The sequence below is a fragment of the Triticum urartu genome, chromosome 3A (genome assembly GCF_056163025.1).
Source record: "Triticum urartu cultivar PI428250 chromosome 3A, HENAU_Tu73, whole genome shotgun sequence".
Classification (NCBI taxonomy): Eukaryota; Viridiplantae; Streptophyta; class Magnoliopsida; order Poales; family Poaceae; genus Triticum; species Triticum urartu.
Genome location: NC_141875.1, coordinates 41164973 through 41182845, shown reverse-complemented (window position 1 = coordinate 41182845; position 17873 = coordinate 41164973). Strand labels below are relative to the sequence as shown.

The 17873-nt window shown below is 44.8% G+C and overlaps 4 protein-coding genes across 4 annotated transcripts; 2 read left to right on the top strand and 2 right to left on the bottom strand.

Moving 5' to 3' along the window:
• The first annotated feature begins 1155 nt into the window (after window positions 1-1155).
• Window positions 1156-3887, top strand: LOC147978330 (protein FAR1-RELATED SEQUENCE 5-like). The gene is made up of 5 exons (XM_087514711.1): window positions 1156-1332; window positions 1412-1477; window positions 1560-3221; window positions 3333-3568; window positions 3875-3887. Exons 1-5 carry the CDS (start codon window positions 1156-1158, stop codon window positions 3885-3887), a joined length of 2154 nt encoding a protein of 717 aa, XP_087370837.1.
• A 3917-nt stretch (window positions 3888-7804) lies between these two features.
• Window positions 7805-11538, top strand: LOC147978329 (uncharacterized). Its single transcript, XM_087516568.1, has 5 exons — window positions 7805-8316; window positions 8704-9214; window positions 9307-10922; window positions 11012-11122; window positions 11207-11538. The coding sequence occupies exons 1-5, from the start codon at window positions 8153-8155 to the stop codon at window positions 11358-11360; spliced, it is 2556 nt and encodes an 851-aa protein (XP_087372694.1). The 5' UTR covers window positions 7805-8152; the 3' UTR covers window positions 11361-11538.
• Window positions 8224-12397, bottom strand: LOC147978328 (uncharacterized). Its single transcript, XM_087516569.1, has 2 exons — window positions 11919-12397; window positions 8224-8452 (listed from the first exon to the last, which is right to left on the bottom strand). The coding sequence occupies exons 1-2, from the start codon at window positions 12395-12397 to the stop codon at window positions 8410-8412; spliced, it is 522 nt and encodes a 173-aa protein (XP_087372695.1). The 3' UTR covers window positions 8224-8409.
• A 1265-nt stretch (window positions 12398-13662) lies between these two features.
• On the bottom strand, window positions 13663-15813 carry LOC147978327 (scarecrow-like protein 9). Its single transcript, XM_087514710.1, has one exon. The coding sequence runs from the start codon at window positions 15811-15813 to the stop codon at window positions 13663-13665; it is 2151 nt and encodes a 716-aa protein (XP_087370836.1).
• Between the last annotated feature and the right edge of the window lie 2060 nt (window positions 15814-17873).

Here is a 17873-nt window from a genome sequence, read left to right as displayed (position 1 = left end):
AAGCATGGATACCAAGGAAAGCCATGATCTGGCGTGTGATATGCATGCATGATACTCCCTCCTTTCCGGTTTATAGGGCTCAATTCAAAAATCTCACCAACCAAGGTAGATGGTGAGTGGTAACTGCAGATAAGTTCATTGGCTGGCCTCCTTCCTCCTCGTTCCCCACGCCCTCGCATGCATGCTGTAAGCAGTTAATACATCCGCATGCACAGTCAAAAAGCAAGGGCAATTTGGGAAAATTAGGGTAGAAGGCTAGCGCGTAGACTAAAAGGGAAAAATATAAAAACTTAGATGCAGACTAAAAAGAGTTGAAGAAAGTACCATCCATCTTATGAGGCTTGCTTCGGTACACCCCATAACATATAAGGGCAATTTGGTCATATGTTCATATTGTATGCCCACCTTCGTATACAACAGTTGGCAGACACGTACAACCGAGCCGCCAGCCTAAGCCGATAGGGCCGACTGGCGCCTACCGCGTCCATCCCATGCACGCGCGTGCCCACACACACACACACACACACACACACAACTTAGCCGCCCGCCCAACGATCATGCACCCTGATCCAGCGTCGCCTCGGCTAGTCGATCGCCGCTCTTGCCCGCCCTAGAGTATGACCATTGCTGCCGCTGGTTGCAGACGTCGGTCGCCATCCCCTGGCCCACGATGCATCTGACCGCACCCGGACCACGTCTGCCATTCCTTGGCTTCGCGCCTGATCTGGTCTCCATCCTCGTTGTCGACGTCGTCACCGGTTGCATTCCACGCCGTGATCTGGCTCCGTCCTCGTTGTCGAAGTCGTCGCCGTCTGCATTCCACACCGTGATCTGGCCTCCGTCCACGTGGTCGACGTCGTCGCCATCCACAATCACGTTGTGATCTGGCCTCCATCCTCCTCGCCGTTGTCCGCAATCACGCCAGTGTCCGCGATCACGGCCTAGCCGCGCGACATCGACACCCGCCGCCCTTATGTTTGTCATGTAAATCATGTAGTTCGCATCGAAACGATTTAGTTCCTGCAAATAATAACTTGGAACGATTTTTATGCTGTTAACTATTCATCGACATGACCCCAGTACGTCTAGTTCAATTTTAAACTGATATATGATTTCTCTTTCGATGTTGTGCAGTGTTGGTAGTTTAGTTATTTAATGGAGGAAGAAACTGGCTATACGTGTGATCAGTATGGTGATGATGATGTCAGTCGTACCTATAAGGATTGTAGTAACCAAGATGATTATAGCAGCGACCACGAATCGTGGTCGTCATACAATAATTTCCCCAACGAGGACTTTCAGAAGAATGAGGATGGTGCTTGCAGTGAAAACGTAAGTGACGTGTACATCGATTTCGCCTAATAAACAACCACATGGCTACTTATACGTCTATGTTGTTTTTTATCTACAGGAAGATGTCTATGTCCAGAATGAGCAACATGCTTTTGAGGAATCTTTCGCTGATAACTTGAGCCAGGTTCGTTCAAACATTTTGTACGTCACACAATCATATGAAGTAGATGATGACAACTTAGACGTGCTTATGTATAATTTTATAGGATGATGTGGATGATCGTAGTAGTGATGATGGCCATGACGATGATGATGAAGCTGACATGGACACTGAGCAGGCTGAAATCCAGCAACAGGCATTGCAAACACATTGGAAGGTTATGGCTATGACTTTTGGATCACAATGGGAGGCATACACATTCTATAATAAGCACGCCAGAGAGCGTGGATTCAACATCAGAAAAGAGAAGGTGAAACGAGGAAAAGGTCTTTCAGGAACTATACGGTTCAGGCGGTACGTTTGCTCCAGGGCAGGAAAACAACAAAGCAAATTCTTAAACTCGGAGGGCCACACACGCAGGCTAAGACCCGAGACTCGGTGCGAGTGTGGTGCGCAGTTAGTGGTGAAGTTGGACAGAGCCCATAGAATTTGGTTCGTTGCGGCATTCTTGGACGATCACAACCATGTGCTAGCTAGACCGGATGAGGTCGCATTCCTGCGGTCACATAGACGGATACAAGATTTCCAGAGAGCTGAGATCTTAGCGATGGAAGGATCTGGGATCAGAAAGCACATCATCTTCGATAACTTCATCAGCAGGTATGGTTCATACGATAAGTGCGGCCTTGTGAGGCGAGACGTCTATAACCTGTGCTGCAGAGAGAAAATAAAACTGATTGCAAAGGGTGATATTGACACGGCACTTGGCATTATGAGGAGCAGAAAGGTGAAGGACCCAAATTTCTTCTTTGAGTACATGCTTGATAAGGAAGGGCAGTTAAAGAGCATGTTCTGGTGCGATGCACAGTCACGGCGGGACTATCAGCTATACGGAGATGTAATCGTGTTTGACAATACATACAAGATGAACAGATATGGTATGCCGTTCGTCCCCTTTGTCGGTGTTAATAATCACCGTTGCACCACCGTGTTTGGTTGCGCCATTGTGTTTGACGAGACTGAAGCTACGTACGTGTGGCTGCTCCAGACATTCATGAAAGCAAATTGTCAGAAGAAGCCAAAGTCAGTCATCACAAACGGAGACACTGCAATGATCCGAGCGATTCAGAATGTCCTTCTAGATGTGTTTCATCGTCTTTGTTCATGGCATGTGGAAAAAAATATGCAGAAGCACCTTAGTTATAAGTCACGGGATGAGTTCAGGTCACTGTTGTACTACTCCACCTCTCCTGCTAACTTTAGGGAGAGATGGCTCGCTTTTGTTGGTAAATGGAGGACGGACAAAACAAAAGATTGGTTGAATAGGATGTATAGGAAGAGGAGTCTTTGGGCAGCTTCATTTCTTTCAGATGGATTTTTTCTTGGTATGCGTAGTAATCAGAGGAGTGAAAGTTTGAACTCTTGTCTTCACCTTCACCTCGACTATGGTATGACAATAGTTGATTTAATAGTGCACTATGAGAACTGCATAGTTCGACTCCGTGAGAACGAGGCGCGAGACGACTGCAATTCTTCACAGACACTACCACCATCAGTTACCGAGTATAAGGACATTGAGAAGCATGCTGCCATTGTATTCACTCGTGCCAATTTCTATATTCTTCAAGAAGATCTGAAGAAGATGGGAGAGCTGGAGATTTTTGAGACGCTGGTGGGAGTTGACTGCCACACCTTTATCTTGAAATGGAAGAATAACCGCAAGTTCCAGTTTAGTGTTCAGTATCGACCAAGAAATTCAGAGGAAACGGTAGCATGCAGTTGTCAACGGATGGTTCGGAAAGGGCTGCCTTGCAAACACATTCTATATGTACTGAATCATCTGAAATTATCTGAAATACCTAAGTGTTGTATCCTAAAGAGGTTATCAAAAAATGAGAGAGGTGGGCTGCCTGCACAGTGCAAGAGTGATATGTTTGGCTGGGATTGGTCAGGGATAGAGGAGCGAGCTCGGTATAGTCAACTCAGCATGACAGGTGCAGAAGCTTTCCATGTTGCGGCAAATGATCCATTCGTGTTTGATGAGTTGATGCAGTGTCTGCAAAATATAATATCTAACAAAAAGGTCCCCGATGATGAAGCGGTTGGGCGTAGAAGGTATGTTCATGAGGATGCACGTGAGCCCGAACGAGGTGCCAATGTTATACATGATCTTGTGAAAGTTTTGACAAAGGATGCACCTAAGCAGAGCAAGACAAGGCGGTTAGAAAATGATCCAGAAGTTACAAAAAATGATAGACCAAAATCTTTTGCCGAGAAGAAAAGTGGTCCTTTGTGCGGCCTATGTCGCAATCCAGGTCATAGACGGCAAACATGCAAACTGAATAAAAAGTAAGTTTTACATTTGAGTTGTCTGCTTTTACCGTCTTTTTTCTCACAAGTTGTTTATATTTCGTTATGTAGGAATACGGCTTAGAGATGCAACTTCATTCATCGAAAGAAGACAGAGAGTTACATGCGTCACTCCGGAAGAACTTGCGTTACTGTTTAACCGGTTTCCAATTTGCATGTGATTATGATGCGTCATTCCGGAGTATGTGTGAGACTGTTTCGTTGAAGGCTTTTGAGACAACTTGTTGAAGTTTGATTATAGGTCTTTTGTGTGAGACGAAATAATATATGTGTGTGAGACTATTTTGTTTAAGACTTCTATTATGACAATCTGTTGAAGCTTGTTTATTATTTATTTGTGTGAGACAAAATATATATTCCATACTGTATCACTACTGTTATGTTTATTTGTGTGAGACAATATTTTGTTGAGACAATATATATTCAGTACTGTATTTGCGTCGAAATTGTTTCCGCTTCTGGATCAGAGCAGGCCTACTCGAACCGCCCCGATCAAGCCGGGAGGCGAAAGGGCACAACGAGATGGTCCATCGACGGGGCACAACGACGCAGCAGCAGTGGGAACCAAGTTTTTAAGTGAGCTTAGGACGGGACGCCGACGCGGCTATTTCTTCTCCCTCTTGTTCTTTTTCTAGACCCATCTCAAGTCACACAGCACGTCCTTTGCTGACCGCAGCATGGCCAGAGCGTTCTAGAATACATTGAAGGCAGCTGTACTGTTCATGTGATTCCTATTGCTTTCTACCGTTAGATTGAGGATACCAATGATCATGATTGTGCTCTGGACCCATTCAAAACTAGTACACTATGTACTGGTATATCTTAAGTTATAAATAAGTGCAATTAAGCCAAGCATGCATATAGTCACTATCATTTCAAAGTTTCTCTGTCTTTCATCATTTTAAAAAGGATCAGTCACATCATCATTACTGTAAAGTTTTTTTTTCTCTTATTCGATAGCAAATTATAGAAAATCACTCATGGAGTGATCGCTCATTTTCTTGCATCTTATCCACAACAATCATTGACCAAAAGTAATTGTTAATTAATTCCGTGAAAACGTACTAGTTTTACAGGTTGGTATACCAAAGGAAAAAAACGATATGCTTATATGTCCTGCACCATTAATCTAGCAAGACGGTAATTCCATCAGAACCAAGATCATGCATTTTATCTAAATAAAAAATCATATGGATAAAACTCAACTAGCTTCAGTAAGCTCATCGTATTATAATTAGCACATAACTCTTCTCCTAATCTCAATCTTACTTGATCAAGATATTATATGTATTTTGGAATTTCCTTTCGATTAGTCAGAATATGACAGATAATCCAAATAAATGTCTATATGAATAAAATGCTTTGTGGGACTAGCAGTAGCAACATTTGTTTTCTTGCGTATAAGGGCGGCCTTGAAGTACTTGTTTTATTATCTTGATCTATTGACCGTTCTTTTTGCAGAATGTTGTTCCATGACCTAGATCAAAGTTCACGCACAAAAAAATAATAATTAGATAGTTAGGGACTCCCTGCGTCGCCACGCCAGGCGACTCGGGGGCGACCCTACTTGCCCCGCCTCCACATCCTCCACGCTCCCTTCCCTGCGCCGCCGCCGCCGGCGGGGGCGGCTCTGTTGCGTGGCGTCTCGGCGGTTTGGGGCATCAAATCCCGCTCGTCTCGCCTAGCCCCTTGGGTCTCTCCGCGCTGCTCCCTACCCGACACGCGGCGGCGCCTGCCGGCCAGTTCCGCCTTCCCTTGTGCAGCAGCTCGCTAGCTCGGGTGCAGATTGGTACGGGGCGGGGTGGATTCGGGGCTCCGTTCCTAGATCCGATCGGTGTTGGATGGGGCACAAGGTGGGGTTGGCCGGTGGCTTTGGCAGGCGGTAGCTGTTGGCTCCTACACATGGTGTGGGGGCGCGAGCCAGAGTGGCGAGCCAGGGGCGAGTGCACATCTGCGCAGGCGGCGCTGTGGTTGCCTTCTCCTCTGTTGTTTTGACCTGGGGCTTGCTGGTTTGCTTGGTTAATTAATTGAAGCGGTCCTAGGGTTCTTCTAGCGCCAAGATGGTGTTCTGATGCCGGCCCTCATTGATCTACCCATTGACGAGTTCTGGAAGGCTCCACCGGAGATCTCCATTGTTGCTTGACGTCTCTAGATTGCTGGGTCGGATGGGATTCAGTCGTGCGCGCCCCTATTTCAGCCCGCTGCGTGGCTTCAGGAGGGCGTGACGCGAAGCTTCGTTGTCTGTTGACATTATGGGACATGTCGGATTTCGATTTTTATGGTGAAGACAGTGGCGGAGAACGTCATGGTGGCTAAGGTGAGAGGCCTAGTAATGGTGGACCGAGTTGTCCAGGCGATGAGGACTTTGCTTGGTGTTTCGTGACTCATAGGAGCAGCATCGGCAAGTGGGGATGGCGGCACAGGAGGAGTACAGATTCTAAGCTTTCAGGGTGAAAACCCAAGGTCTGGACTTAATTGCTTGTGCCTGGCAGTGGCCTTATTGAAGGCATTGTTTCGAGAGCGCGGATTTTCTTCAGGGTAAAAACCTAAGATCTATGATCAGGTGACGACGGTGCTTTTGGAGATTTTGGACTTCGGGTGTTGTCTTGGAGGTGGTTCGTGCTGCGGTTATAAGGAATTGAACACCGTAGTGTGAGTTTTCGTTTTCTTCTTCTTCTTTTTGTTTTTTGGGCTGTGTGCATCCGTAATGTCTTTAGGACATTTCATTGTTGCAGAAGCTGAATGTAATTGGTATCTCGCGATATTAATATATTCTCTTTGTCGAAAAAGATAGTTAGGGATGGCTAAGACTTCTATAAGAGGGAGAGGTGTGCTATCACACGTACAAACATTTTGAACATGAATTGTCAGCTAGCCGCTGACGGCTGCAAGAATGAAGGCTCGTGACGAGAGAGGCGACACCAATATTTTGAACAACAATTGTCAGCTTGCCACTGCCATCTCTTAGCGTGAGGGTGTTGAAGCATACGAGAGTATTCGGATTTTTCTTCTTCTTTTTGTTGCGGCGGTGAAGCAACTTGATCCAAAGATAGTGTGGCTAGTCAACCGCGGGCGACCAAATTGATTTGTTTTACTAGGTTGTTACACAACTATTGCACTGAATACATGGGCTAAGAGCATCTACAATCACAGATAGGTTATCCGAGCCCTTAGACGCCCGTGGACAGTGATCGGACGGGCATCAAATCTTGGCATTTGCAAGCACGGTTCCTGTTTTTAAAACATCAAATCCACGCAAATACATGCACGTCGATCATTTTGTCCTCCTCCTCCTCCTCATCATCATCAAACTCCTCTTGGATGCTCATCGTCATCATTTCAGCATCCTCATCGTCTGAATCCGATAAAGCGATGAAATCATTGAATATGAATTCGTTAAGCTCATCGTTTCCATAGCCATGATTCCACGATGAATCCATTATGATCTACAAGTAATGAGCGAAAGAATAAAAAACCGGCTCAGACATTTCATCGAATATATAGAGTGCAAGGTGAAAATACAGAGGAATTTGACGTACTGGGCGGCGTCCGGTGGTGGGCAAGGAGGGGAGGCAGATATTAGTGAATTGGTGCGGGCCTTAATGGTCAGTCCGATGTGGCAGGCGTGCCTGAGCGCGTCGGGGCGTCCCAATATCCGCCCCAGATTTGAACCAGATATGACTACAAGGAGTGCTAGTCAGTCCGTCCGTTTGGGCCAGAAATGAACGGTAGGTTGGGTGATGCTTCTTCGCCCAGGCACTGACCGGGCAGCCCATCCAGGCGTTTGGGGCGGGTACCAGTCCGGTTATATGATGCTCTATAAGGCTTTTGTATAGTACATTTAGGGAGTCAATGGTTTCAGCTATGATTGTTTGTTGGGTTCAGGCGACCGAATACTTGTTGGGTTCAGCCGGATTAGCCCTTTGCAGCATCTCCTACCGTCTTTGTTTTTCTGTTAGAGCTTGTTAAGTTATGCGGGAGATTGGATCTTTTGCCCCACTTTACTTGGGCATTAGATGATTTGCCCCATTTTACATAGGATTAGATCATTTGCCCCACTTTTCATTTTTCTTTTGATGATTTGCCCTTTTCAATTACTGTAATCATTTTTTATTTTGTATCCCTTTTTTCTCCATGTGAAAAGACACAATTGCCCCTGTGGCTAATTTACAATTTGACACTGTACAAATCTTTTTTCTTTACAAGCCTGTATCCAACCGAAGCAACTAATTAACAGGGAACAAATCACATTACTTTCTTTACATGGCTTTATCCAACGGAACCAACTACTAACAAATCATAGATTGATTTTGTTGTGTCGTGGTGTTCATGGCTAGTGGAGAGGCGGATCCACCGCCGGTCCCCAAGCCATCAACTCCGACGACCCCTGCACAGCGAGGCTTCACACAGATGACAACTGAGACGATCCCACAGACTGCCGGACAGGGAGGCGACTGTTGCGTCCATGGATCACCACGATCTGCTCCAGATTGGTCAGTATATTATCTCCCCTTCCTCCCACCCCACGCCAAACACACACACAGTGCCACACGGATCCAGGGTTTGAACCTCTTGGCATCTCCTCGCTAGGCAGCCCCTAACGCTGCTACACTTGTAGTAACCCTGCAACTGCAACAATATGATGGAAACATAATTATCAGGATTCAGGAGTATAAAGTTCTGAAATTATCCAAATCTTTAAACCATGTGGATGAATACTTCTACGAGGATCATGAATCCAATGACATGGGCATACACTTAGTTTTACTGGAAAATGAATATTAAACAATTTGTTAATTGTTTCCTAACATAACAAAATGACAGTTAGATGATGCCCTTATGTCCCCTCCATAACTGAAAATCTTTTGTTCTCCAAGTAGGTCTCGGCCGGTGGCTAGCAATGATACATATGTATCAACTATGGAAGGAAGTGTTGTTTGGTCCAAGATTGAGATAGCACCAATGAATGATGAAGAAATTGATGTTCCTATAACAGAAGAGAACATGTGCTCGGTGCTTGGCATCAATGATGAACCTGAGCATCGGAAAATTGTATCTGAAGCAGCTATGAAAGCCTCCATTGCAGATGTTGATGCATGTGTGGCTGATATTGATGAGGATTTACTTGCTGATGCGGCTCTTCCTGTGCCTGACCATATGCCTGAAGAGGATCACTTTTGGTATGATAAGGAACATCCTGTGATAGAGGAAGAATCTTTGTTTCGTTCAATGAACGAGTTTAGGATGCTCATGAGAACATTTGCTATTAGAGGCAAGTTTGACATCAAGACCAAGGATAGTGACACTACTAGATTTGTGGGTCACTGTAAAGGAAATGCATGTCCTTGGAGAATAACTACTAGGACAATAGAAGATGGAAAAACAGTCAGGGTACAAACTTATCTAACATGAATCATCTTTTATGTTAAAACTATCTTTTATAAATTACTTGCAACTAATGGTTGGTATTGTGTTTTCTGCAGGTAAACAAGATAGTAAGGCCTCATAAGTGTTCATCAACCGCTGCAGTGATTACAAGCATGGCAGACCAAGCATGGGTGGCAGAAAAGGCAATGGGGTATCTTCAAACTGAACCAAACATTGGTGCCAGCGAGCTCCGAAAAAAGCTACAGGCCGAATACAAATGTACTATTGGGTATCATACTGTTGACAAGGGAAAAGAAAGGGCCAAGAATAGTTTATATGGGACCTGGGGAAAAAGCTTTCAGTCATTATTGAATTTCAAAGCTGAGATTGATAAAAGATCTCCTGGTAGCATTGTCGAGGTTGATGTCAAGAGGGAAGGAGGTGAAGTGCATTTCCGCAGATTTTTTATGGCACTTAAGCCGTGCATTGATGGCTTCTTGGCTGGTTGTAGACCATATGTCAGTATAGACTCCACATTTTTGACTGGAAAGTGGAATGGTCAATTAGCAGCATGTACAGCACTAGATGGACAAAATTGGATGTTTCCTTTAGCATTTGGTTTCTTTGGTACGGAGACCGAGGGTAACTGGATTTGGTTTATGCAACAACTGCATAGGGCAATAGGACATCTTCAAACTCTAGCTATTTGTACTGATGCATGCAAAGGGTTAGAGAATGCAGTTAAAATTGTGTTTCCTCAAGCTGAGCAAAGGGAATGCTTTAGGCATCTAATGGCAAACTTCAAAAAGAAGTTTCACAGAGATGTTTTTGGTCGCATGTGGCCAGCAGCCAAGGCTTATCATCTGGAAACATTTAATTATCATATGGGCAAGATATTTGAAGCTGAACCTGCAGTGAGTACCTACTTGTGTACCTATCATAACTTAAAGTGGATGAGATGTGACTTCAACACAGAAATAAAATGTGATTACATTCACAACAATCTAGCTGAGTGCTTCAATAGCTGGATCAAAGGAACAAAGGAGCTGCCCATGGATGAGCTAGCCGATGCAATAAGAGAGAAAATTATGATACTTGTTTATAGAAGGAGAAGGATTGGGGAAATGCTCCATGGAGAGATATTGCCTGCTATCATTCAACAAATAAATAATAGAACTAGGCAACTTGACCATTTGGTTGTTGGAAGATCAACCGGAGAAAGTTGTGAGGTCAAGGACACTAGCAAGAATAATCTTAGGCATGTTGTGAAGATAGGCAGCCGTGAGTGCACCTGCCTAGAATGGCAACACACTGGAAAGCCATGTGAGCATGCACTTGCATTCCTTATAGAGACGGCAGATGTGAACTTTCAACCATATGTACATGAGTACTACTCCGTGAGTAGGTTTCGGGCTGCCTATGCTGGAGAGATTGAACCAATCACGGACAAGTCTCAATGGCCTCATGTTAATCTAGATTTTGAGATGGTGCCACCGGATTTAAAGAGCTCCGTTGGGAGACGGAGGAAGCAGAGAATCAAAAGTTGCCTTGAAGACGGTGGTGGCAGCAAACGGAAGAAAAAAGATGATAATGGCAAAACAAATGACCAAGAAGGAGGTGACAAAGAGAAGGAAAAGGAAAAGAAGAGATTTGGCAGCAGAAATAGGTGCAAAGAATGTGGGATATTGGGGCACAGGAAAGCAACTTGCAAAAAAAATGAAGCTAAAGAGAGGTAAACCATGCACTAATATCTCCTTTATATTAGTATCAAATTAGTACTATTATACCATTTCTAACATCCGGTGTGACTGAACTTTCTAGTGATGTGTCTGCTCGCGAGCTCGCTTCAGTTGTTGTTGCGACACCTACACGCACAACAACAATCACACTGCCTCCCAGCCTTCATAACAGCCCTGGGCCTATCACAAGGAGGTACCTATTATATTTGTCATAAGCACATTTGATTCATGCAAAAGAAAAATCCTACTTTTATAACATTGGTGTGTAAACATGCAGGAGGCTTGCTATGGCCATAGCTGGAGACGATGCATCACAGCCATGTGGGACAAGTACTGTTAATTCTACAGCATCACCTACTTCTCACTTCCCTTCACGCTCTACGGCATGCAAGAAAAAATTGACCCCGAAGAGGAAGAAGCTCTCATTTTAGTGCATTCAATTCTATTTTAAATTCGTAGAGGTGTTGAAATTTGTCAATTTCAAAGATATTGGCTCGAAAAAATACTTTTTTGCTTGATGTAAACTCGGATTAATTTATCATGTCGCTTGAACCAAGCAAACCTTTTTGTGGCATCAGTTCGTGATTTCAGTGTGATATATTCTCTCAATTCCATGTGCTAAGTGAACATATGTTGTCAGTCTATTTTTTTTCCTATGAAGATGTTATATGCTGCCAATTTCCAACGAAATGCATATGCCAGGATGCACATCATATATATAGATCTCTGACCAGTGACTAAAGTAGATCCAGCAAAAGATGAAGCATATATATTTTGAGTGTGATACAATTAAAGTATGAAGCATCTGGAGGAGATAACTAAACAAAGCATTTTATATAATGTACCCAGCTCCATGATTGAAGCAGTACCAGCTGCTAGGGTAATTAGTACTATCAACACTGTCGTCCAGCCATAGCTATTACCGACCAACGAGCTGACACACATCAAAACTGTAAATCCATTAATCATTGGAAGAAGGTAGTTTTTACCAGCAACGAGCGCACCATCTGCCGAGCTGCAGCTGGAGCCCTGGAATCCGCCCGTTCGCCGAGCTGGAGCGGGAGCCGCCGCGGCGGGCCGCCGAGCTGCAACGGGAGCCGCCGTCCCGGGCCGAGGAGCTGCAGCGGGAGCCACGGAACCCGCTGGTCCGCCGAGCTGCGGCGTGAGCCCCAGGAATCGCCGGTCCGCCGAGCTGCGGCCGGAGCCGCCGCCCTAGGCCGAGGAGCCGCAGCGGGAGCCCCGGGAGCCGCCGGCGCCGGCCGACCATCTGCGGGAGCTGCCGCGCCGGGCTGCTGCTGCCAAGATGGGGGCCAAGGTGCCGTGGTCGGCCTCCTCTGGTATGAGTAAAGAAGAACAGAGGAAATGCGTTGAACTGGGGAACAGTGAGCTCGTCGATGCAACTTAGTGTCAGTCCAACAGCGGTGTCAAATTGTAAATTAGCCACAGGGGCAATTGTGTCTTTTCGCATGGAGAAAAATGGGATACAAAATAAAAAATGATTACAGTAATTGAAAAGGGCAAATCATCAAAAGAAAAATGAAAAGTGGGGCAAATGATCTAATCCTATGTAAAATGGGGCAAATCATCTAATGCCCAAGTAAAGTGGGGCAAAAGATATGCCTCAGCAGAACTCTCTTGTACGATTGCCTACACGCGTGCGTGTTGACCTTGGTTTGAATCTTGTGGCTGTGGTGGTTTGCTTTATTTATAAAGCAGGGCGAAAACCTTTTTGCATTAGCGCTACTTGAGCAGCTAAATTCCATTGGTGTCATCTGCACCCAATGCTTGTATGCTCCGTCTCTGGTTGCCACCAGAGGTAACTCGGATGCATTCGGTGGTAGGATTTGAGCTGACGGCGTAATTGCTGCAGGTCTCCAAGCGACAGGCAGATCTTGTGCAAGATCGGCGTCAAGTTGTTCGGCGGCAACGGTTGGGCAGATCAAGAAGGTGGCGCCAGCTTTGAGCCTTGGACGACGGCGAAGGGGTCGAATCGTCTCCGGAGGCGCGGATCACGTCGATCGCATGGGAGTGGTTGATGCTCTGTAGGCGTTCGACAGAATGCGTGACTGGTAAGCACTTCTCCTCATTGGACGTGCAGCACGCTGTCGCTTTCCTCTGTATGCCTACGGTAATTTTGGACACCGTCACACTGGTAATGGCGGTGGTGTTTGTGAACCACAGGAGCAGAAGCCGAAGCTCGAGAAGCCAAGCGAGCAGGGTGCACTATCGATTAGCCTGAATCATGCAGAAGAAATCCCTCGTTCAGGATTTCAGCCTTTCAGGTATTCTCATCAAGTTAGCTATTTTTTTTAGAACGAAGACGACTTTAAATTAATAAAGCCCACAACGGAACAGACAGAGTTAGCTATTCTGCCATTCCTTGCTTGATTTGTTTCTTTTGTTTTTACTGGTAAGTGTTAGCCATGCCTTGCTATTGCGGCGAAAGAAATACCACTAATTGTTGTCCGTTTGTTGGACAATCAGCATAAACTTTTAGGATATTAGTAGATTGGAGATAATCATTTGTTGTTAGATCAACAGAAAAATATAAATGTTGAAACAAATTCAAGATAGTAGGCTGCATTCAAATGTGCCAAAAATGTACTCAGTTATTACCAAATGTACAAATCCAAGGGCATTCGGGAGTCGAGACAGCACCTCACAGGCGGTCACTTCGGTGGATTTAATTGTCAAACCTCTGTCTTTGTTCTGAAACAGCAAATGTCTGCAGCCTTAAGCACCCTCATCGCCAGATTCACTTGGCTTCCATGTGGATAATGCGTAGAGTATCCTTCCCTTCCATCCCAACACTAGGCATTGGTCTTCTTCGTCGACGAAGAAATCTTTGTGATAAATCTGTCTCACCATATGTTGTATCCCTTTAACAATGGTTGGGTTCAGTGGGAGCTGCTCAAACCTGGCCCTGACGCTTCTTGCATTCCATTTCTTGTAACTCTCTGGCCTCTCAATCCTTTCTGATCCTTCACATGCAATGGCATTAAGAATTGCATATTTATATATATCCCTCTCTAGGATCATTCTTGTCTCGTTATCTCGTGGAGTAGTTTTGTCAAGCATGTCAAACATTGAAGTGTAGTGGTACATGACTTCTTTAAAACGTGATAAAAAGAAGGGGGTGTTGTAAGATCCATTAACAACTCCATGAATGAAAACTGTTGGTTTCATCATCCTTATGGTATTGAGCACTCTATTCCTGGCGCTATCGATGGTTATTGTCTCATCACCAACATTCTTCATTCGGAGTATGCAATTGACTACGAGCACTTCATCTTTGTCAATGTTCAATTCTTCGATGGAGATGGATTCCCATTTTGATGAAATCTGTCGGTATTCAAGAGGTACTTGGAATATGTCGGCATATTCAGTTAATCGTAGCCGTGTGTTCTTATTCATTTCATCTGGCCGGAAACCTGGCGTGGGCAGCTCTATACCTGTAATCCGAAGCTTAGGCGGCCCACCTTCTCTATCTGCAAATTGTTTCAGTAATGATGGCCACTGAAAACCATAGAAAATGCCAAAATCGATAATGTGCACTCTTGGTTTTCCCTTTGAGACATCAAGGATTGTCTTGTTTGAGAGATAATATGATGACCTCAAATAAGGACAAACGGTGAAACACAGATGGCATAGCTTCAGAATATGTGCTGCATTCGTTGGTGTAGTGATGACCTTCTGATTTATCTGACTTCCGCTTCCAGACAATCTTATCTCCAGGCAATCTGCTAGGTAAAAGGCTAGCCTCTGGGTATCATCCCCACTTGGTGAACAATGTTGTCTTATGCTTTTAAGTATGTCACTTGCTATGGTACGGTTGTTCACAGACACTGCTTCTGCGCAATGGATAAGGAGACTTCTGAGATCCACCACCTCTTTCTTCTTTCGTGTTTTACCTCTCTTCGTTTGCCTAGCTGGTTTTCTTCCTTGTTCGTTCTGTGCATATTTGGTGGATATATCTGCCATGGTTCGTTGCAAAATAATACCTTCATCCAGGGGCTTATGCTCAGAGCAAAGTAGAACCTTGTCGAAGGCCTCATTTCGGATCGGCTCATCGGCGAAAATAGCAATCTGCTTGTTCATCCTTCCTTCTAACAAATCAAGCTCTTCTATACCCGGAAAAACTTTTCGGCTTCGATCATGAAATGGTGCATGCTTGATTGTATCCTTATCATTCATATGTTGTGAATGACTCTCTGGGCTAATGGAAAGGCCATTGATGTTCAAACCAATTCCCATTTCTTCAACACCCAGAGGGAATTGTATTGCCTCTCCAACAATGGCGGATAAAGTCCATGGAGCCTGAGAAGCTTGTGAGCTGCCGTTGGAGTGATAATTATCTGAGCTGATTTTTACAGAGCAATTATTGCATAACTGTCCATTATTAAGCCTACTGACACTGCCATTTTCAAGAATATTGAGGCGATCACAGCCACAAAGTGGTAGCAAGCCAGGCAAAACAGGGTACTTCTGTCCAAGAAGTTCATAGAAGGGCTCCTCCATAGTTCTAATGGCAGTCTCTCCATGAGGTGCTCTGACCTTGTCATCGGTGTCCTGCATCAACATCTGTTCTATGTGGCTGAGAGTTACATCAGAGTCAGTTTTTGGGTGCTCCGCCACACTGATTAGGCGCCAACCAGCCGATGTTTCATCGCAGTTGGCACTGTAGAGTTGGGGGCTGTAGATCTTACAAGAAGAAGATGTGCTCCATGAAACGTGACCAACCTTGTTGGAAACAATTGATAGTTGAGGATAGTAGCTCACAGGGGCTGGTGGATGCAAAATAAACTCTGAATCACTGTACTTGGCAGTGCTTGACTCGATGAACTCCTGAGAACAATAGGCGCCACAGGCAGCCGTGTTTGCCATGATGCCGTGAAAATCAGCAGAGCTGGACTTGTCACCGCTACCCATGACTGGCTGTATCGTACATCCATTCATATAATCTTTGCAGCATGTCCGATTGCACTTTGCACCAGATATCCCTGGATTAATTGCATTGTGAACAGTTAACTCAGTATGTGAAGAACAGAACAACAGGAGGAAGTTGGAATACACGAAAGAGCGCTGCTAGGCAGACAATGAATTCAGGGACGATCCGCACACGACAATTAATCTACACCATTGGATTGCCTCTTTTTGTAATCCGTGTGGCTTCAAAATCCTGTTGTGCACAAGTCGTGCATGAAAGATCGTTTGCAAACCAATTTCGTACACGAAATACTCCTCTAGTACATCAAGCTAGCGGAACCTAATATCAAAGACAATGACACCTTTCCTGCGATTTATTACAGTGATAGCAAATTTTGAGAAGTTGAACGAGATGGACATACGGGCTACTGTGCTAGAAATCGAAGTATCTTCAGTTCATGTTTATGGAAAAATCATTAGCAGACAACGCACCTACTTCGTTTTTCTCCGGCAATGGACACTGAGCACCAATAATGAGAAGAATGGGTCTTACAGAACAAAGTCATCATACTAGAATACTCTAACACACTATGTCAATCTGGTAAATTCTTGGAGAAAAACATATCCCGTCCTATTCTACCGACAATTTGCTGCACGCTAAATCATGGCATTTGGTGTACACCTGATTGAACAGAAGTGAAGAGGGACTCACCATGAGGTGAACTCGCGGGAGTCGTACCACCCTGAGATTGTAGACTCAAAGTAATTTTTTCTCGAATATGCAAAGCGTGTGTATCATTGCATTGATAGAAGAGCAAGCCAAGGGGCAAGTGCGTCTTTCGGCGGAAATAATGGCAGCTCGATATACCAGGAAAGGACGAAACTGACTCAGCTGAGGGATGGCTAAGCTGCACTATCTCATTTCTGCTGAGGGAAGCAAGAAGCGGCATGTCTGTCTTATGTGAGCCGCTGGTGAGTTCGCCGAGGTATGGGCGTTGATACTAGTGATGGAATTCATCGCTGTGATGACCTGTACGGATGCTGGAGATAAAAACAAACAAGATTTGCAGATAGGCCAGCAGGCGGCATTTCGGAGGCTAATGGACTGCGTCAAACGCCAATTAGGAGTGAAGGCAGGAGATTTGTTTATATTGCAGTTGTGGAAGCTGGAGGCTTTGGATCCTCAGCGAGGTCTTTGTCTCTTTAGGTTCTTTTGGCTCGACTTGTGCTAAAAATAGTTATGTACGTCTCGTATGCACATAATTTCAAGGGCTTGTTGTCGTGTGCTACTGGACGCTCGATCGGTGGTCGTGTCGCTCCTACCGCTGTCATCGGAGGGTTGTCGCTCGGGTGTAGATCCCAGCTTGATTTTGACATGGGATTGAAGTAGAAGCAAGGCACATGTGTGCATAGAATAGTGCTTGATGTGCACTGTTGCTTGCTCGTGCTCATGGATGGATTTTTTTTATCGTGCTTACGTTGTTGCTCGGTGGAATCAAGCATATGACGTTGTGTGATATATATTGCATATAGGATACCTATGTATATACACGTTTTACGTGTAAAGAAAAATGTTCTAGGAAGAACTGTCATTGATATAGGACACTGTGCTTCATACTTGGGGTGAAAATCCATGATATGACCTTTGCGGGTCGAACACCGAAGCAACAGACTTGCGTTGTTACTTTTTTGAAGATGTTATCTACATATCGATATTCTAGCCTTCACTGCTTGGACCCGATGTCCATGATAAAAATACATGTCCTTGTCGTCTCAAGCTGGACATGGCAACATCGCTATGAGTGTGTTATTCCTTCTTGAAGGCATTATGATCTCGCATATGCTTCGATCACTTTTTAAATGGAGCTGCTATAGATTTTCACATGCTAGCGCTTCTGACTTGATGGTATGGAAGATTTCTTGGCAGCTCTATATAGTGCGTACCCATGAGGCCTACAACTCTCAGTATAGTGTGCACATGATTGACTCATTGGCCTACAATTGGTCAACCAAATGTC